This window comes from Vulpes vulpes, chromosome 3 (assembly GCF_048418805.1).
Source record: "Vulpes vulpes isolate BD-2025 chromosome 3, VulVul3, whole genome shotgun sequence".
In the NCBI taxonomy this organism is placed as follows: domain Eukaryota; kingdom Metazoa; phylum Chordata; class Mammalia; order Carnivora; family Canidae; genus Vulpes; species Vulpes vulpes.
The window spans coordinates 98,310,430-98,331,181 of NC_132782.1; the positions used below are offsets into that span (position 1 = coordinate 98,310,430).

General features: G+C 49.0%; 1 protein-coding gene across 2 annotated transcripts in view; it reads right to left on the reverse strand.

Moving 5' to 3' along the window:
- Positions 1-1,415: 1,415 nt before the first annotated feature.
- Positions 1,416-20,752, reverse strand: part of VWA3A (von Willebrand factor A domain containing 3A) — a 58,636-nt gene continuing 39,299 nt past the window's right edge. Inside the window, exons 21-35 of one of the 2 annotated variants that reach the window (XR_012000609.1) lie at positions 20,338-20,408; positions 17,387-17,539; positions 15,799-15,889; positions 14,799-14,909; positions 13,996-14,093; positions 12,648-12,785; positions 11,393-11,501; positions 8,122-8,266; positions 7,260-7,404; positions 6,668-6,819; positions 5,773-5,896; positions 3,178-3,275; positions 2,922-2,987; positions 2,435-2,616; positions 1,416-2,312 (exon numbers count right to left, since the gene is read on the reverse strand). Coding sequence is in view for 1 of the 2 variants with exons in the window: in XM_025983775.2 (XP_025839560.2) it covers positions 2,936-2,987; positions 3,178-3,275; positions 5,773-5,896; positions 6,668-6,819; positions 7,260-7,404; positions 8,122-8,266; positions 11,393-11,501; positions 12,648-12,785; positions 13,996-14,093; positions 14,799-14,909; positions 15,799-15,889; positions 17,387-17,539; positions 20,338-20,408 (1,487 nt within the window). In the remaining variant the exon portion in view is untranslated. Of the gene's footprint in view, positions 2,617-2,921; positions 2,988-3,177; positions 3,276-5,772; positions 5,897-6,667; positions 6,820-7,259; positions 7,405-8,121; positions 8,267-11,392; positions 11,502-12,647; positions 12,786-13,995; positions 14,094-14,798; positions 14,910-15,798; positions 15,890-17,386; positions 17,540-20,337; positions 20,409-20,752 lie in introns of both variants that reach the window. The other variant, XM_025983775.2, reaches the window with a different exon arrangement.

The following is a 20,752-nucleotide window of genomic DNA, read 5'->3' on the forward strand; positions in this document are numbered from 1 at the left end:
GGCTCGTCCAATATGACCAGTGTCCTTATGAAAGCGGGGAAATTTGGATGCAGACATGCATACAGGAAGAGCATCACGTGGAGGTTGGAGTGATGCGTCCACAAGCCAACGAACTACAAGGAGCCAGGAGAGAGAGAGGCCTGTCACAGATCTTCCCGAGTGCCTTTGGAGGGAGCTGGTGATACCTTGATCTCAGACTTCTGGACTCCTGAACTGGAGATAATCCATTGCTGTTGTTTCAACCACTCGGTTTGTGGTACTTTGTTATGACAACACCAGCAAAGCAATACAAACACCACAGGCTATTTTCTCTCAGTCTGTGGTGGTGACGTGGAAGGGCAGCTACCCAAGGCAGTGACCAGACTGAGAGCCACAGAGGCAGGGGCTGTGCTCACTGCTGCCTCCCTGGGCCCAGCATGGAGTCTGGCCAAAGCCAGTGTATGTCAAGCCTTAGTGAACTGTGGGTTGTTTTTTTGTTTTTGTTTTTTAAATTGATGAATTTTTACTACCTAGATGAAGATCTAGAACACTTCCAGCACCCCAGATGTCCCCAGTATGCCTCTCACCACAGGGTAACCACTCTCCTGACTTCTATTGCCAACAAGAATTTTTGCATATTCTTGAACATAATGTAAATGGAATTACACTATGTACTCTTCTCTTGCCTGACATTGTTCATAATATCAATGCATCTTGTTGAATGTAGTTGTAGCTCATTTTTTAAATTGATGTGTAGAAATGTACACTATACAAATGGAACAAACTGTATTTGTCCATTCTACCATGGGTGAACATTTAGGTTGTTTCCAGTTTTTGGATCTTATGGATAAAGCTGCTATAAACATTCTCCTATGTGTCTTTTTAAAAAAAATATTTTATTTATTTGACAGAGAGAGAGAGCACAAGCAGGGGGAATGGCAGAGAAGCAGATCCTCCACTGAGCAGAGAGCCTGGCACGGGGCTTTATCCCAGGACCCTGGGATCATGACCTGAGCCAAAGGCAGATGCTTAATTGGGTGAGCCACCCAGGCACCCCTCCTATATGTCTTTTATGGAACATATACACTTTTTCTCTTGGAGTGGAATTGCTGGATCATAGAACAAGCATATATGTTCTCTCAGCAAAAGTTGTTACACAGTTTTACAAAGTGGTTGAACCAATTTACACCACCCTATGCCCTCCCCAGCAGGGCAGGAGGAGAGTTCTAGTTGCTCCATTTCTTGATTGTAGGTCTTTTTACCTTTTTGTAGGTCTTTTTACCTTTTGCCATTCTGGTGGGTGTGCAGTGGTATATCACTGTGGTTCTCATTTGCATTTCACTGATGGGCAAGGCTTTGAGTACTTTTTCATATACCAGTTGTCCATTTGTACCTGTTTGAGTGTTTTGTCATTTAATAAAATTAGGATGGTCATCTTTTTCTGGTTTTTAAATATTTTATTTATTTATGAGACACAGAGAGAGGCAGAAACATAGGCAGAGGGAGAAGCAGGCTCCCTGTGGTGACCCTTATGTGGGACTCGATCCAAGGACCCTGGGATGACTCCCCGAGCCGAAGGCAGGTGTTCAACCACTGCACCACCCGGGTGCCCCTGCGTATGAGTTTCTATTTTTTGTAATTAAAAGATATTTTATTTATTTATTCATGAGAGACACAGAAAGAGAGAGGCAGAGAAGCAGGCTCCCTCCGGGGAGCCGGATGTGGGACTTGATCCCAGAACTCCAGGATTATGCCCTGAGCTGAAGGCATACACTCAACTGCTGAGACACCCAGGTGTCCCTGCATCTGAGTTTTTAAATAAAGTTTTATATCACCAAAAATTGACACACACACACACACACACACACACACACACACACACGAACCAGTCATCACTTCAGCTTAAAAGTCATTTTGCTCTTATTTAATTAAGTACCAGCAATTTTTTGTCTCAGGATATGACCCCAGACCACATAATGCATGACATATTCATTTTGTATGTACACAGTAGGGCTGGGGCCCAGCCTGATTTGCACCTGCTTGAGCAGAGCACTCTCTCTGGACTTGGCTCCAGAGCAGACTTTAATTCTGTTTGGTTGAACAGGCAGGTGGTAAGCCCACTTGTTTCTTCTCCCAAGATGGGCTGACAGTGAATCTTCATCACTGAAGGGTGATGGGAAGCACTGAGTGAGGGGACTAGGGTAGAAACAATATCCTCTGGTTGGTTTCCAGAGCTGGGCTCCCACAACTGAGCTGGGTGCTCCCAGTTTACTGCAATCTGCCCTGTGGCAGGCTCTGGGGACCTAGAGATGGTTAGGACACCAGCTTCATTTCTGGGTAGAGCTCACAGTCAAGGAGAAGCGTTGGCAGGGAAGCAAGGAAGCATGACATGGGGTACTAGGCATAATAAATGCTAGGTGTTGCTGCTATGAAAAGGGATGTTTGGCCAGGATACAGTGGGAGGAAGACTGGAGGCTCCCAGCTCTCAGCAGGTCTCAGAAACATCTTCACAGTGGAGCTGATGTCATTTGAGCTGTGCCTTGATTGAGGAGCAGAAGCCATCAGGCAGAGGGTGGTAAGAAGGAGGTTCCAGGCAGGCCTCAGTGCAGGGCTTCCCAGTGAGTGACAGTTTTGTGGCTGGAGTGTAGAATATGTTGGGAGACAGGGAAGGAACATTAGGGTAGACCGAGGATGCCAGAGCCTTCCCTCCCTCAGCATCCAGAGAGCCTTGGTGCCTGTGATCCTGTTTCTTGGGAGGAACTCTGGGTTACAGCTTTCTCAGGGCCAATGTGTGCAAAGTGAGTGATTATTTGTGAGGTGGCCTTTCTGTTTAGAGGAATCACTCTGGTCCCTCCCTATAGTTACAGCTGTCCATGAAACAGAGCCTGCTGTCAGCCAGGCTTGGATACTTACAAGATGAAGAGCTTCTCCTCTCCTCTTACCTGAGAACACATCTCTAAAAAAGAGTGACATTTGGTTCTGTGTTGTTTTTCTTCTGGAGTTGGGACCTAGTGGACAGGAGATGAAATAAGATGATCCCCCATAATGCCCAGATTTCTGGGCCTGGTGGGGAGAAGCAGGGCAGGAGCTCGGGATGGAAGGCTGCCATGATCAGGATGGACTTGGTCTTAAGGAGGCCCAGGATCTGGGCAGGCTGGAGCCACGAGGCAGGTGGGAGGGGCTGCTCAAAGGGTATACCTGAAGGACTGGGCCTTCCAGAGGAAGCTTCTGGCCTTGGTGATCTCCTGGGCCAATCTCCTTAAGTCATCTCCTTCAAACAGTGGCAACGTGGAATCCTTGGAAAGGGGAAACAAACATGAAGTTAGATCCATCAAATGACTGGATGTAACCTGAACATCCAAAGTCTCAGCAGAAAAATTTTAGAGTTAATCAAATGCAGCCTCTCACCCAGGGCAGGAAATCTGTGGGCCTTGGTTTGCATCCTTCCAGGCACAAGGAGCTCACCACCTGACAAGGCAGTCATTCTGCAAATGGGACACTTTAAGATGAGGCACCTGAGAGTCTGTGTCGGGGTGGGTGGGCAGTGGCAAACCGAGATGGCCACCGAGCTTCCCTGAAGTCTGTCCCTCTCTTCCCAGCAGAAGTGGGACATGCTCCTTATCTCACTGTTAGGCAGCAAAATCTATTCCGCCCTTTCTCCATTGCTTCTATTTTTCCCCCCATTGCTTCTAGTAAAACCAAGCTTCACAGACATGTTTTTCTCGTATGTCAAGCCGTGGAATTCCAGAGGCTCGTGTTAAAAACACAAGTTCTCACAATCAGCAAGAGAATGTAGGAAAGAGATGAAGCTGCCTCCACTCCTTGGCAGCAGGAGCAGAATGATCCCATTCTGCATCCAGACACGATTTAAAGAATCTGATCTGAAGAGGTATTAAACTGCGGACCTTTGCAATACTGTCAAATGTATTCTCCTGTGTATAAGGACACAGGTGAGGGGATCCCTGGGTGGCTCAGCGGTTTAGCGCCTGCCTTCGCCCAAGGGCGTGATCCTGGAATCTGGGATCGAATCCCACATTGGGCTCCCTGCATGGAGCCTGCTTCTCCCTCTGCCTGTGTCTCTGCCTCTCTCTCTGTCTCTTGTGAATAAATAAATAAAATCTTTTTTTTTTTAATTTTTTTTTTTTTTTAATTTATGATAGTCACACACACAGAGAGAGAGAGAGAGAGGCAGAGACACAGGCAGAGGGAGAAGCAGGCTCCATGCACCGGGAGCCCGATGTGGGATTCGATCCCGGGTCTCCAGGATCGCGCCCTGGGCCAAAGACAAGCGCCAAACCACTGCGCCACCCAGGGATCCCTAAATAAATAAAATCTTAAAAAAAAAAAAAAAAAAGGACACAGGTTATTAGTAATTTTCATTACTTCTACTTGTTCTTTTTTTTTTTTTTTTTTAGATTTTTATTTACTTATTCATGAGAGACAGAGAGAGAGAGAGTTGTAGAGACACTGGCAGAGAGAGAAGCAGGCTCCACGCAGGGAGCCCAACACGGGACTCCATCCAGGGTCCCCAAGAATCAGGCCCTGGGCTGAAGGTGGCGCTAAACCGCTGAGCCACTTGGGCTGCCTACTTCTACTTGTTCTGTTCTCTGAACTATTTGTAATATTTGTCCCTAGAAGAGGTACTTGAATAAAGGAGTCATGCAAAGCACTAGACTTCAAAAATTATGCCATGTCCTATAACATGTGCTTTAACCTCCAAAACCAGAAACCTGGAATCTGGTTGTTTGTCTTACTTGATAATTTGTTGTCTTGAAATGTTATAATTGATAGCACCATTTTCCTAAAATGTATAAACATGTGTATAACTTTTCAGTCAGATCAGAAGAGCTTGGTTGGTATTCTTCTCTTACCTGGCCTGTGTGACTTTATCAGATTTACTACTTAAGATCATTTGCATATCTGTGTTTTAATGAATTGAACACTGGGAGACAGAAATATGCACGACTCAAAGGAAATAGGTTAAGAGCTTGGGTGTCTGAGCTCTGGTTTTACCATTTGCTATGTCCTTAGTTGTAGCCCTATCCCTTGCTGAGCCTATTTATTCATCTGTTTAACGGCTATAGTAATGGCTGAGAGGATTGAAAAGTCATCTATAAAAGCAATGGACCTGCACAAAGTAAGTGCTCAATGAATGTGATCTGTTCTATTATTTTTTTAACGTTTTATTTATTTATTTGAGAGAGACAGAGATAGCCACAGAGATAGTGAGAGAGAGCACGAGGGAGAAGCAGGCTCCTGGCTGAGCAGAAGCCCAACATGGGGCTTGATCCCAGGACCCTGGGATCATGACCTGAGCTGAAGGCAGGTGCTTAACCAACTGAGCCACCCAGGCACCCCTGTTCTACTAATTTTTTAAAAAAATATTTTTAAAATTTATTTTAGAGAGAGAAGGTGTGTGCCTGGGGAGGGGGGAGAAACAGAGGGGGAGGGAGATGGTGAGGGAGACAATATTAAGCAGATTCCCTGCAGAGTGCAAGGCCCCACTCAGAACTTGAACTGATAACCCTGAGATCATGACCTGAGCTGTAATCAAGAATCAGCCCAATGGACTGAGCCACCCAGATGCCCCTGAACTGTTCTATTGTTAAATAACACCTCCACGCTCTGCTTCTTTCCCACCTTGAGGAGAGCCAGCCGAGAGGAAGAGCCACAGGGAAAGAGAACCCTTTCTAGCCAATACTTGGTATTCTTACAAGAGAAGCAGACGGGGAGAAGCCCACATCTGCTGACAGTATATCGAGACAGTTGAACAGCCTTCACTCTGCAACCTACCCTTTCGTCCATGATGCCCTTGGTCAGCAGGCCATGGATTCTGAGGAGTGTGTCCTCATCAACGGGGCAGTGATAGCGGCCCCCCGTGAGGGCGGCCAGATTTCTCAGGAAGTCACCCGCCGCCCTAGTAGGGAGAACAGAGGTTCTAGGGCCAGGCCCACTGACTGGCTAGGCAAGCTCCCTGCACACCCCCAGCCCATTGGGAGCTCAGGTCTGCTGGGCACTGGGCCTCGGGCGCTGAGGCTCTGTGCCCTTGAGACCATGTCAGCATCGCAAGCCCACACCCTGTCAGCTTAAGGGCCGTGGCGGCCACATGAAGCAGATTCAGTGCTTTCATGTCGCCACTTAGCATGAAAGCACACGGCCAGCACACGTTCCTTCATTAGACATCTAGCCAGGGCCTGCTCCTGGGTGTTAGGCCTGGCGGGGACACAAGTGTGACCTTTACGGAGCTCGTGGCTTAGATAGAGATCACATATGCACCCAAGTCATCAGAGTTTTGCCAACAACATTGAAGTCTTCTGGAAGGAGTAGAAGCTCTCTGGTCTAACACACGTTCCTCTATGGTGATCATTTCTAAAAAGAACCGTAACAAAGCTACTTTAAACTTTTCCCTCCTCCACATTCACTAACATGCTACAGAGAAAGATCAGGAAGGAGAATGCCCCGTGCGCCCAGGGAATCAGCACCAATCGTTTCCAGGCTGGAGAAAGTCAAGAGAGCGGGTTCTGGGGGGCTGAGTGGGAGGTGGAGAGAGGGCTTTCACTCCGGCCTAACCCTTGCCGGCCCCTTCTTGCTTCCCGCTCACTGATGGGGGCCAGGAGAGGTCAGGGTCTAAGGGGAGGCCTTGGCCCTCACACATGCAGCCACAGGAGAGGCACACAGCGCGGCCCACCTGCCTGAGTGGTTCAGGGCAATGGTGTGCATTTTCACATCTCTTGTCTCCGTGAGTCTTTGGACTTCACGCAGAATAAGGCTGCAGCTTGTATTTGGCTTCCCGTCGGTCAGGAGGTACAATCCTTCCACATCGTGAAAAGTGAAGGCTTTCTGAAAGAGGGCGGGCAGGTCGTCTGGCTCAGGGGTCAGTGCTAACAGGGAAGGGTAAAATCCAACTGCCTGCTGTCCCCAGGGAAACTGTGTCTGACTGGATCCCACTGACTTGTCCATTAACAGTGAGAGATGACCAGCCTCTTTCAGCCTACCACAGACCGAGGAGACTGCCAAGGTTTAGGAGAAAGAGCACGGCCCACTTCCTGGCTGGTTAACCCCAGCCAGTCACTTAACCTCTCTGAACCTCTGTGTCTTTACCTATAACATGAGAACCAGAATCCCTTTCTTACTGGGTTGTTGGGAAGATGAAATAAAGCAACAGTTTTTAAATCTAAGAAAGTGCTCTTTGTAATTTGAAAGCCTCACGCAGTATCAGTTTAGGGGGTGATGGTATTTTCTGTTTGGCCAACAGGGTTGGGCTTGGTGGTAGAACTTGCCAGTAATGCCTGCAAGACGGAGGTGCTCCCATGAGCACGCAGGTGGGTCACCCACTGCATAGCCTCATGACATGCCTCATCGGTGGTATCCACCAGGGTGTCCCGCCAGAGTTGCAGGTCCTCTGCAAAGCTAAGCAGGTTGAAGCTGGGGAAAGAGGAGAGATGGGGGGGTGGGGGGCAGAGAGGAGGTGAAAGAGAGTGGCTAGAAAATGCCTGGCTGAAGGATCCCCTTGAGGAAGCTTCATGCCGATGAGCTTCAAGCACCTATGGTGAGTGCCTGGGGCCCCCCGGGGAGAAGGAGAAGGTACACATTGGATGCAGACTGAAGTAGATTGATGTCCCACCTCGGCCACTAACAGAGTATGTGATCTCTGGCAGATTACTTAACCTAAGTCTCCTTTTCTGAAAAATAAGAATACTAATGGCAACACCTCCTAGGGGCGCTGTGAGGATGGAAGGAAATCATGCACTCAAAATGCTTGGCCTGCAGAAGGTGCTCAATCAATGTTTACTTATTAATAAGAAGGCAAGGATGGGTCCCAGCCTAGGATCAGAGTCTCCTGCTGTCTCCTAGCGTCAACCTGTCTGGGCAGAAAAAACAACCCCAAACCCCCTCTCTTAAAAAATCAGGTTAGCTGAAATCCACAATTCAAGGCCACCTGGTGGTTCCTTGGCTCTGCTTGCAATGGTCCCTGGGCCTGAGATGGATTTCTAAAGGCTGCTTTACTTCTACAACAGAGTGCAGTGTTTTTTACTACTTAAATAAGCTTTGCCTCCAGGCCTCGTGAATGGTGAAGACAGAAGCCCCCAAAGGGCCCCTTTGATCATCCTGCTCACACCCACTTGCACCCCTGCCTCTCACCTGTCGCAGTGCTTCCGCAGCTGCTCCCAGATCAGCAGAACCAGCTCCGTCTTCACTTGCTGCAGGTAGGGGCCCATGGATCCCGACGTATCCACCAGGATGCACACTTTGCGCTCCAGAATGGTGCCAAACAGTCGGCGGCTCCCTGCTCCGAGGTGGTGGGGGCAGAGGTAGGGAAGGAGTGAGGGGTCGTTCCCTCCCCATTCCCGGGGTGGTTTTCTCACAGCAGCTATCAAATACAAGGTCTACCAAATACACCTGTTGCCTGACTGATCACCAATCAGATGTCAGCCCACTGGGAGATGGCCTTTGTGGCGGTGCTGATGGGGTGTTGGTTGTCCAAGGGCAGAGCCAGTCAGTGGTCGGGGCTTTGGAGGTCAAAGTTTCAGCTGCAGCTTTGCCTGTGATCTATGATCACTTGCACAAGTGGTTAAAATTGCTCTGGCCTTGGGGCGCCTCGGTGGTTCAGTTGGTTAAGTGTCTGCCTTCAACTCAGGTCATGATCTCAGGATCCTGGGATCGAGCCCCGTGTTGGGCTCTCTGCTCAGGGGGGAGTCTGCTTCTCCCTCTCCCTCTACCCTCTCTCTCTCTCAAATAAATAAAAAATCTTTAAAAAAATCTTTTAAAAATTGCTCTGGCCTTGAGTTTCCTCATTCCTATAGTTGAGCGATGGGTCAGAGTGGTATTTACAGTATTGCTTGGAGCTGGAAAAGATGTTAAAGAGCATGGAGTCTGTCAACTGGTCAACAGAAATCAGTGGAGTCTGGTGCTGTGCCCTCATGGGGTCAGGCAAGGAAGACAGATGTTAGATTTACAGTTATGGCTCTCCGAGGCTCATGACAGAGTGTCATGGGGCACACCATGGGGAGAATCTGAATTCTGTGGGTGAGCTACCACTGCAAGAGGAGCAGGAGCGAGTGGAGGAAAGAAGTGGAGATAAGGAGGGAACAGCCTGGGAAGGCCTGAGCTGGAGGAGGAGAGCATGGTGTGCTCCAGGACAGAGGGAAAGCCCATGTGAGCAATCAGAACCCCTGGGATGGAGAGACCCGTGGGGAAAGGGAGAGGAGGTGAAGTTGGTGACGTGCTGAAAGGATTTGGGATTTATCCCAAGGGGAAACAGAGAGGGCCAGTGACTTGCCAGCGTCACAGAGACTGGCGGTGACCGCAGACTCTCATACCACATCCTCTGATCCACACTTTAGTCAGGGACACCTGCTACCCTACCCTTACGGCTCCACAGGCTAACTATGGAGGAAACCTAGGGGGAAAGCTGAAGGAACAGAAAAGGACGCATAGCATTCTTGATCACCCCTCAGGGACCTCAGCAGAGGCAGTAGTAGAAACAAGGGGAAAACTGCTACAAAACAGATGGGCTGCTTTCCAGGTAGATGGAGCTAGCTGGACCCTCTGCCCAGGAATCTGCCGGGACTCAACTGGGGGTATTCTCTAGCAGTGCTCATGTCAATATGAGGAGTCATCCTGGGGCAGGGAGACGTTCCATGAGGATGGCCCTCCAGGCAGCCCGCTGAGGGACCTCTGACCACAAACAGCTGGCTGATCCATTGTAGGAACCAGACGGTGGAAACATAGTGCAAGTCCCCAAGCCCTGTCGTTTCTACCTCAAATCTCTCGGACTCTTCCTACTTCATCCATCTCCATCATCCCCACCTCTTTGAGCTGGCATGGTCCTTCACCTGGGCCACTATGATGCTACCTGATTCCACTCCATCCCCTCAGCAACTTATATTCCATGCAGCAACCAGGGGGATTATTGCCGATGCTAACTTGATCACTTTCCCCTTATTTAAAACATTTAGTAACTTCCAACTGCTCTTAGGGTGAAGTTTAGACAAGGCTTCATCTCTCTGGGATGGTCTCACTCTTATTCTCCCTCATTCTCAGCCATATCGGCTTCTTTTTTAGTCTTTGTACTCAGCATTCCCCCACTGCCCCAGCACCTCAGACATGCCTGTCTTTCTTCTCTTGGCCCAGCAACATCTATTCACTTTTCAGATCTTGGCTCAAATATCACCTCCTCAGGGAAGCCCTCCATGATCTTCCTGTCCAGGCCTGTCACTCCTCTTGGAGGCTCTCACTTCACCATGCCCATCTCCTGTCTACACGTCACTGTTGTGACATTAGACTTGTTTGTGAGACTCTTTGGTTAATGTCTGTCTCCTAGACCATATGCTCCTTGAGCTCAGGGACCCTGCTGGGTGTTGCCTCCCACCATCTTCCAGCGCCTAATGAGACAGCAACACATTTGTTGAATAATGAATGAGTGAATAAATGAAGTAGCCCTGGTTTTTAAAGTGTTGGTGGCTTTTGAAGTATTAGCTGGTGCTGGGGTGAGCACTTGTATGTGAGGTGGGGATTCCACTGGTCATCACACCCTTCCCAACAACAAATGTGCTTTGGGATTGGACAGAGGCATGTGACCTTTTTGCTCCATGTCAGCCTCTGACCTGACAACTACACCTGGAGCTGGCAACACTGCCCCTCATCCCACCTGAGGTTCTGGGAAGCAGCAGTCATCACTACACACTACACCCCACTGTAGAGTATGGTCTGTTTTACCAGGTTCTACTGCAGAGGATTGGACCTGATGAATTTGCACAGGATCCTGAGGGGCCCGTCTAGGGGCCTCTATAAAAGCCTCCCCCTCTCCTTCCTCCTGTTGTCCCAGGAACCATCCAGGCCCCAAAGCCTCAACACCCCCTGTCCAGCTCTAGCTAGCTCCCTGGTCTCTTGGACTTGATGCTTCTGATCATCTCTCAATCCCCAGCCCACCCTTCCCTAGGATGTGAGCCTGGCTCTCCTGGGCCAGCCCTGCCATTTGCCGGCCCGAAGGAGCCTCAATACTCTTTGTAAGGAAGAACAGGGATTCTGCTTTGCTGGGAGCCCCTCCCATTTCCACCTTCATGGACCAGTTCTGTGGGGTCCAATCAATACTGAATTGAACCTCTTGAGAGTGAGCCCCTGAGTCACGTCCAGGAGGGCAAGGGGTGGGAGATGGCCTTGCAGGGTGGGCCTGGACAGGCCTGGTTTCTCTCTGGTGCCCTTTGGCCTACACTCTACCTCCCTGACATCCAGCACCTTGCCTGACCTTGGAATCCAGAAAATCATGTTGTACCTGGATGGCCCTCCTGGTCTCACCCCTGATCTGATGGTTTGTGCACCTGGCCTGGGAAGGGCTGGCCCTGGTCCCTGGGGTTGACCCTGCACTTCCCCTCATGCCCTTCCTGCACTCCAGGACAGCAGGAAGGCTCACCAGACAACAGCCACTGCAGCCTCTGGACATAGCGCTTCATCACCTTCTCCAGGCACGTGATGTATACTTCAATTTCCCTGGGCGTCCACTGGATATGTCTCACTATCCCCTGGATGAAGGCAAATTTCCCCGCATCAGCTATGTCTTTAGATCCCCATCACTCCCATAAATAGTTCAATTGGTTGTGGTTAATAGTTTCCAAAACATCTATTAGGCATATATATATTTGCTTACAGGCTTTTTTCTTTTATCAAACTATTAGATTTATGGTTCTAGAGGAGTAGGGGAATTGGGATGATGGTTTTGTGGCAAATGTGGTCACTGAAATAATAAAAAATGTAGCATCTCTAAATTTTAAATTAGAAAACCCTTAATAGTAGGATGGGAAGTCCATAAATGTCAAACTAAAAGATGACCATAGAGAAGGGGACAGAATGATAAAACTCCCATAAAAATCCTTCTGGTGAATAATTTTGAGTTTTGTAGCTACTTTTGACTTTCTAGTTTCTCCTAACGCGATAATGTCATATAAAATGGAAAGAATAGAAAACAGGGTCTTCTAAACACACACACACAGACATACACACTCACACACACCATGATTTGTTGCTCACTTGTACTAAATTTCCTTGTTCTAGTGTTAAAGCAATGAAAAAAAATTACCCCCAAACTAGAAACTAGAGAACACAGTAACCTCCCCTGGGGGGCAGGGGAGAAGGGAAGCCCGCTATCCTAATAGAACCATCAGCAGCACTGGGGGTACAGAATTCTGGTGAGTTCTTCAGCCACAGCCTATTCTCAGCAACTTTCTTTCTTTCTTTTTAAAATATTTTATTTATTTATTCATGAGAGACACAGAGAGGCAGAGACATAGGCAGAGGGAGAAGCAGGTTCTCTGTGGGAAGCCTGATATGGGACTCGATCGCAGGATCCCAGGATCACGACCTGAGCTGAAGGCAGACACTCAGCCACTCGGCCACCCAGGCGTCCCTCTCAGCAATGTTTCTAATTCTCACACCATGTAGCCCATCTAGCTCTGGGGGGTGGTATTGGGCCCTCCACGGGTTGACTTTTCTTCCAACGGGATCTGTATTTCCTTATGTGCCGAGAGCAATCCCACATTTGGGTGGAAGCAGGAAGAGAAGCCATGGCAGAGACATGCACATGGAGTTCTCCCCAGCACACTTGTGCCATTTGTGGCTGATCACAGACTGGGGGTGGCAGGAAGAGAAGAGCAATGAAACCCACAACTTACATTAATTTCTATGCTGGGCAGGATGGAGCAGTGTTTGGCTGACGCCAGCCCCTGGACTGATTTTTGATGGGCGCAGCTGGGACCCATGTATCTGGAGATTTCCATCTTCAGTTTTTTTAGTCCGTAATTTGCTACCCACTGGAGAAGAGAGGAAAGAACTATTATCTTGGGTAACATAGGCTTAATTGAATGATGGTCTGACTCATCTATTGAACCTTATGTTTGAAATCTGTCTCATATTGGAAATGTGGGGTTTCTCCGTCCTCATTGAGCATCCGTTGCCTGTGGATTCTTTCCCCTGTGCTGGGGAGAGATGCATAAGAAATATGGGCAACGGGGGAACACAATTTATTGAGTATCTGCTACTTTCTAGTCTGGTGGACACTGTTAGTTCCCCAATTCCATTTCAACTCTCTCCCACAAAATTTGAGTGGAAAGCTATGATTGGTCTGAAGTTCAGCCTAAGCCAATTTGGAGAATCTCAACCTCCCTGTCACAGTGAGAGAGATAAGAATGGGCAGGTTCACGGCAATTACAAGCATGGCTCCGGGATCAGCCCAATCAGACCCAAGCTCAGACTTTTACTGAATGGTTGTGGGAAGAAAGATGTTCTACTTTCAGGATATGAACAAGAAGGGGAATTTCTGCCGCTTGCAACCAAAAGATTGACACCACTAAGTGATTTACACAAAATACACTTCAACTAGCATCAGTCCTATTAGGTAGGAACATCTGTCTTCATTTTTACAAATGAGGACCCCGAGATTCTGTGACTAGCTGGATGATTTGCCCAGCCAGGAAGTGGCAGGCCCAGGTTTCAAACATAGGTCTACTTAACTCCTCCTCCCCATTTGCCAATTAAGCAGTTATCATAAGCAGCTTTGTCCCCGCTTCCTTTCTTTAAAAAAATAAATTTATCTTTTATTGGTGTTCAATTTGCCAACATATAGAATAACACCCAGTGCTCATCCCATCAGGTGCCCCCCTCAGTGCCCATCACCCAGTCACCCCCACTCCCTGCCCACCTCCCTTTCTACCACCCCTAGTTCGTTTCCCAGAGTTAGGAGTCTCTCATGTTCTGTCTCCCTCTCTGATATTTCCCACTCATTTTTTCTCCTTTCCCCTTTATTCCCTTTCACTATTTTTTATATTCTCCAAATGAATGAGACCATATAATGTTTGTCCTTCTCCAATTGACTTATTTCACTCAGCATAATACCCTCCAGGTCCATCCACGTCAAAGCAAATTTTGTCCCCACTTCCAACGATGCCCATCTTCCTAAAAGTGGAAGGTTGGTAGAAGGAATTATTGCTTGGGGGGCATGTGCTGGTGCTAAGAAATTCATACCTCTTGGCTTGAGCAAATTGTATCCTTCCTTGGCAACTGTATAGAAGAATTAACCCTTCGTATGCCCCTTCCTTGAGGGTACTTCTTGTATACAGAACCTAGGAGAAACAGAGTGAGGTTACTTTGTACACCTCTCATTCCTCCACCCCTCCCTTCCCCCTTGGGTTTCCTTTTGCATGTTAACTTCTCTGTGAATCAAATCAGCCAGGGGTGTGTGGGTGGCTCAGTCAGTTAAGCACCTGTCTTCTGTTCGTGATCTTGGGGGTATTGGGATCGAGCCCTTCATCAGGCTACCTGCTCAGTGGGGAGCCTGCTTCTCCCTCTCCCTCTCCCCCCACCCTGCTTGTGCTCTCTCTCTGTGTCAAGTAAATAAATAAAATCTTTTAAAAAAAATCAGCTTTTAAAAAAATTTGCTGAAGGGCAGAAGGAAGGCTTTTAGGTGGATCAGGGGAAGCAGGCTCAACCTCCCCATCTCCGCACCTCAGAGAATCCTTGCTGGGATTTGTACCATTTCACAGTCATCAATGGTGGGGTGCTCATCTCCACTTCCTTCCCTATTTTTCAATCAGACTCAGCGGAGAACGCTGCCTCTGATGGATGGAGGATGAGTGGTGTCAAGAATTTGCACGTCCGTTTCCCTGGGTTGGGAGACCTGAGTGGTTTGAGGTTAGGCCTGCTCTGGAGGTATAGCTGCCCATGTCCTGGGACAGTCAGAGGGGGTCTCCCTACCTTGGGGCCTGCTGACCTTACAGTTCCCCAGGGGCAGGGGGGCTGTTCAGACATTTGTGTAGTTTTCAACTCACCCACATTATTCCTTGTCTCTGTATAAAACAGTGAGAGAGATGTCTCTGCTTCCCTCCACCTGGTCTTCCTCCTCTGTTGTGCGGTCCCTCCTTTCACTGGCTGGGCTGCAGCTAGGGGACAATTGGCCTGTTGGCTGGAGCGACCTTGAGGGTGTCATGTGGTGACACTGTCCAGCTTGCCTTAGAGACTTGTCAATTTCAGCTATGTTGCACCCTGAAATAGAGCTCCAAGATGGCTTTGAGGTCCTTTGGGACTATCCCAAGTCTTCTGGCCTCCCCTGGATCAGCCATAGCTAGAGCTGCTTGTTACCAAGTACTGATGTATACCAGGAGAGGTGATAAGAGCTTTCCGTACCGTCTCATCTTATCCTCATGGTGCCCCCATTTACAGGGGGTATGGGGGTCTCCGAGTCAGCAAGGATCCCACCCAGGTCTCGCTCACTCCACAACTCTGCTCTGAACCATTCTGCTATGTCCTTGCCATTAGAAATAAGATACATGGTCTTGGTTCTATAAACTGAATACTTTAATAAAAATACTTGATGCTGGGATCCCTGGGTGGCGCAGCGGTTTGGCGCCTGTCTTTGGCCCAGGGCGCGATCCTGGAGACCCGGGATCGAATCCCACATCGGGCTCCCGGTACATGGAGCCTGCTTCTCCCTCTGCCTGTGTCTCTGCCTCTCTCTCTCTCTCTCTGTGACTATCATAAATAAAAAAAAAAAAAAAAAAAAAAATACTTGATGCTCTATCACGACCCGCTGGCACTGGTCATTAGCCCGTCTGGGCCTAAATTTCTTTATTAGTAAAACGGGGAACAAATAGATTACCTGTCACACAGGATTGATTGTTGTAAGCTTTAAATGGGACAATCTTAGCAGATGGGCTGGCATGTGATCAAGACTCATGCTCATCAATCATTTTAGTTACTATCATAATTAATTCACATCCCACCCATGCCCGCCACCCTCTACGCATGAGCCTGAGTGCAGCCATGCCTTACCTTGTGGGACACCTGCTTTGCCACTGAGTGGCCGCCTTGTCAGAACTTGCAAGGGGGATCTCTTCTCTCTGTCAGGGTCCTCTTTAAGGCTCTAGAAAACAGGCAGTCTGTCCCATCAGTGACCTGTTCTCCTTGGCAGGCCCAGACTGTGCGTAGCTCACTCCCATCCCAGGGGCTGCATTTCCAGGAAGTCTTGTCCACACAGGCACTGCCCTCATTCAAAGAACTCCATGAGGTTGTAGGAGCCAGCCCAGGGGCATCATCACCTTCCCTTGCCTTCCCAAACTCTGGGATGAAACCCCAGGCTCAATCTGTCCATTAGGAATCTGTACAGGGAGGGGTCAATGGGAACAAAATCTTTGGACATGTTTGCCCCATCTCCTGCTGCAGACTCAGAGGAGACTGTGGGTTTAGGTAAAAAAGTGTATTCATGTGTGTATGTGCATGTGTGTGTACATTTCATAATAGAGAGAGAGGGCATGCTAGGACAGCCGTGGGATTTGCCAGAACTTTCTTCAGTTACCTGCCCTGCTTCCTACTGGACTGGAATTTCTGGGCTTCCAGCGTGATAGGTAAGTTCTGTGCTGTATCGGGAGGAGTTCTTCCTTACTGGGAGAACTGGGCACAAGGGGAAAGTGACAACACCTGAACAAAACTACCTGGGTGAGCTGTTGTGGAAAAGGTCTGGTTGCCGCTACCCCAGGGAGCCTCCAGCCCTGGTTCTGGGAGGCTCTTTGGAGGCCTGGGCACAACCTAAGCCTCTTCATGCTGAATTAGCTCAGGAAGCACTGGAGGCCCAAGAGGCAGCCTCTGAGACTCTCGGGTTTCATCCCAGAATTTGCCTCTGGGCTGGCTCGTGGAACCTGGTGGAGTTCTTCGAATGAGGGCAGAGCCTGTGTGGATAGAAACTTCTGGAAGTGCAGCCCCCAGGATGGGAGTAAGCTACACAGGGTCCAGATGGATTCCCTCATTCTGCAAATGTTTACAAGGATCTGTCAGTCAGTGAAACGCTGAAGGGCTCCAGATGCTTCCTGTCTGCTCAAAAGCACTGGAGCCTGGGGTCCTTTGAGGGCCCTCTGATTTCTGCAGTGGGGTGCCTATTTTATGCAGGGCAGATTTGACAGGCTGTGACAGAGATAAGGCCCGAGAAGGCACAGGTCACCCCCAGGGTCCTGTGGGCCCCCACCAAGCCTTGGGCATCAGTAGCTGCAGTAGCAGGAGCCCATTACATACCCTAATACCCTAGCTCCTTTGCCCCCGAGAGACCCTCCAGGACAAGCCCTCCTGCCTTATAGCCATCAGATGTCACGGTGGGGACCAATTCCAAGGAATCCTTAGTACCTGGCTGAGATAACCAGGCAGTCAAAGGTGGGTGGACAGGAGGCCAGGGATGCCCCCAGAGCTAATAAGCAGGTCCCCCAGAGGAGTTCTTCCCCTGGGAGGCCAGGGCTGGAGGTACCCTTGGGACACTCACCACAGAGTACCCTGCCCCCACCCCTGCTGGCTCTGGCATTTCAAGATCTAGGAAAGACCAGGAGACAAGGTGGCAGCAAAGTCCTCTGTGTGTTATTAGGGAGGGGAGTCAAACCATTCTGGCCACCGAGGGAGCTGTGGGTTTGGAAGAACAGAGTTTCTTGGGCTGACTTCTTTGCTTGAATATCTTTGGCTTTGCTTTCAGGAGGACTGCACTCTCTAATTCTTTTCCAGATTGGTTCTTCAGGGAGGACACCAGCAAGGCACACTGCAATGGGGATTGGGAGCGTTAGCAGCACCCCAGCCATGGCGTGCCTCCAAGCAGGGAACACACACACACACACACACACACACACAAACACACATGCACACCAGGAGGGGCCACTGGGGCCTCTGGACTCCTCTTCCTGTCCTTAGAATGCCACTTGGGACTGAGAACACTGTGGATCAATCTTATTAATAATAAGCCCGATGCATTATTGGGATGCCTCAGGCACTGAGCTGCTTAATGCCCGGGGGTCTCGAACCCTCTTGCCAACAAGGCAAGCCAACTATGCTTTTAGGGAAAGTGCTATCTTATCCCCGTTTTGCAGGGGAGGAACCCAAAGCTCCATGAGTTTAAGGGATGTGACCAAGGCCACTCGTATGTGGAGGACCTTCAATTCAAACCTGGGTGGGTCTGGTTCCAAAGCCAGTGCTTTCCATATGTGGATCTAGCGTTAACATATGCCTGTCAGCTCACCATGTACCCAGGGCGGATGCTAGCAGAATAGTGATATAATACTTGGTTCCTTTTGCCAACACATTTCTCAACTGCCTGAAAGCTTCTCCAGTAATTCTCAAAGCATGAAGACACCATTTGTTTTTTTGTTTGTTTGGTTTTTTTTAAATTTTTATTTATTTATGATAGTCACAGAGAGAGAGAGAGGCAGAGACACAGGCAGAGGGAGAAGCAGGCTCCATGCACCGGGAGCCTGATGTGGGACTCGATCCGGTGTCTCCAGGATCATGCCCTGGGCCAAAGGCAGGTGCCAAACCGCTGCGCCACCCAGGGATCCCTGAAGACACCATTTGAATGTAAATAACATCCTAGGAAGGGTGGGTTCAACCATTATTGCCACTAACACTTGGCAAATGTTGGGAGGAGGAAACAGCCTATGTGCATTCGAGAAGGCAGAAACAAAGCACCAAAGAGGTGTCCCTGCAGGGAGAGCAGCTAAGGCATGGTTAGGGAAGCCACGGACGTGCCCACCCAATGGACACGGAGGAAGGAACACAAAGCTGTGGCCCTGCCCTTCCAGGAGCTCACAACATTGTCAGGAAGATGTTGCCCTGCCAATGGCTGCAAAGAAAATGTGAGTCAGGCTGAGTCTCCTTCATGGGGTATTCCTCCCTCCCCACTTTGACTATGACTCCCTTCATGCTGTTTGTCTACCCTGATGGCTTGAACTGCTCTACATCTACCTCCAGCCCTTATCATTCTTCCTTGTTTGAAGTACCCCCATTTGTCAGCTCATGAGCCCCACAAACTCACCTTTGTCCTAGGCCTGCCCTCCCACATTCTCTATAGGATTCTCTCCTGTTTTCTCTCTCTTGGTAAATGGCACCGCTGTCTACCAGGTTCCCCAGCAAGGAACTCGGAAGTTACCCTGGGATTCTTCTTCCTTACCCTATCTATACATTCAATCACCATAAATTTGGTCAATTCTTCCTTAAATGTTTTCATGTCCATTCCCTTATCCCTGTTCTTATTGCTTATAGGAAACTCCCATGCTTCATCCAAAGCCTTGGGTGTCTGTGGAGCAGGACACAGGGAAGCTGATATGGGGTGAGTCGTGTCCCCCCAAAAGATATGTGGAAGTCCAAACCCCCTCTTCCCCCATATATGTGGTATATGTGAATGTGATATTCCTTGGAAATAGAGTCTTTGTAGATATAATTAAGGTGTAAGTTAATGAGGACATACTGGAGAAGGGTGTGCCCTCAATACAATAGGACTGGCATCCATGCAGGGAAAGAGATGCACACACAGCAGGAGGGGAGCCATGAGAAGATGGAGGCAGAGCTGGGAGCTATGTTGCCACAGCCAAGTAATGCCAAGGATTGCTAGTGACAAGGACTCTGTCCTTGACTAAACTTTTTTTTTTTTTTAGAGCTTTTATTTATTTACTCATGAGAGACAGACAGAGAGAGAGAGAGAGAGAGAAAGAGAGAGAGAGAGAGGCAGAGACATAGGCAGAGGGAAAAGCAGGCTCCATGCAGGGAGTCCGAAGTGGGACTTGATCCTGGGACCCCAGGATCATGCCCTGGGCCAAAGGTAGACGCTCAACCGCTGAGCCACCCAGGGGACTAAACTTTTGTTGGGCTCCTCTGAGTACTCTTCTTGACTCAGTTTTGACTTTGGCCTATTAAACCCAGTTTTAGTGAAGAATCCTGTTTAAGCTTGTTTTGTAAGAATCTCCCTACCCTTAATATTTAATCAAGTTCCTCTCAGCAAATTTCTATCCACTGACCCTTTCGCTGTATTGGCTATATATCTTGGCTGCTACCTTGGCTGTAGATTCAGAGCTGAGTTCAATCTCTGTGCTCTACTGTAGTAGTTTTGGATAAAATCTTCCTTGCCATTTTTAAAAAAAATATTTTATTTATTTATTCATGAGAGAGAGAGAGAGGCAGACACACAGGCAGAGGGATAAGCAGGCTCCATGTAGGGAGCCCGATGTGGGATTCGAACCCGGGTCTCCAGGATCACACCCTGGGCTAAAGGCGGCACTAAACTGCTGAGCCACCTGGGCTGTCCCTTCCTTGCCATTTTTAACAAGCATCCAGTGCAATTTTTAAAAACACCAACCAGCACCAGAAGCTAGGAAGGGGTAAGGAGGGACTCTACCCAGAGCCCTCAGAAGGAGCATGGCCTCTCTGAGACCTTGAATTCAGAATTCCAGCCTCTGAAACTAAAAGGATAAATGTCTGATGCTTTAAGCCACCTGGTTTGTGGTACTTCACATATCAGCCCCAAGTCACTACAACAAAAGTGTGGTCATTCGCCCCACACCTAAGCCATACCTTCTGCGAGTAGTTGAGCGCTTTTTCCATCTCAGACATGATGGCGTTAATGTCATCGCTTTCGTAAATACCTAGACACAAAGCACATTGTGAGCATGGAGAAGGGGTGTAGATCCTGGCAAGTGTCCATATTTGTACACACCAGGGCTGTGTGAAGGTGCCCTGAGCCTGAAGGTCAGGGAGGGATCCCAGTGGGCTGAGCTGACTAGCCCCCATGCCTACGCCATCCAGTGGTGAAGGGGATGGGCAGGTATGGTGAGGCTCTCAGCAGGAGGGCTGGCCCTGGGACCCAGCACCCTGCACCCAACCAACTGCTCTCACCCAGAGGAAGGGTAGGTTAGGTAGGAGCAATGGTCCTGATATTCTGGTGAATAATAAGACCCACCTTGGGATGGGTGTAATGTAATGTGTCTGT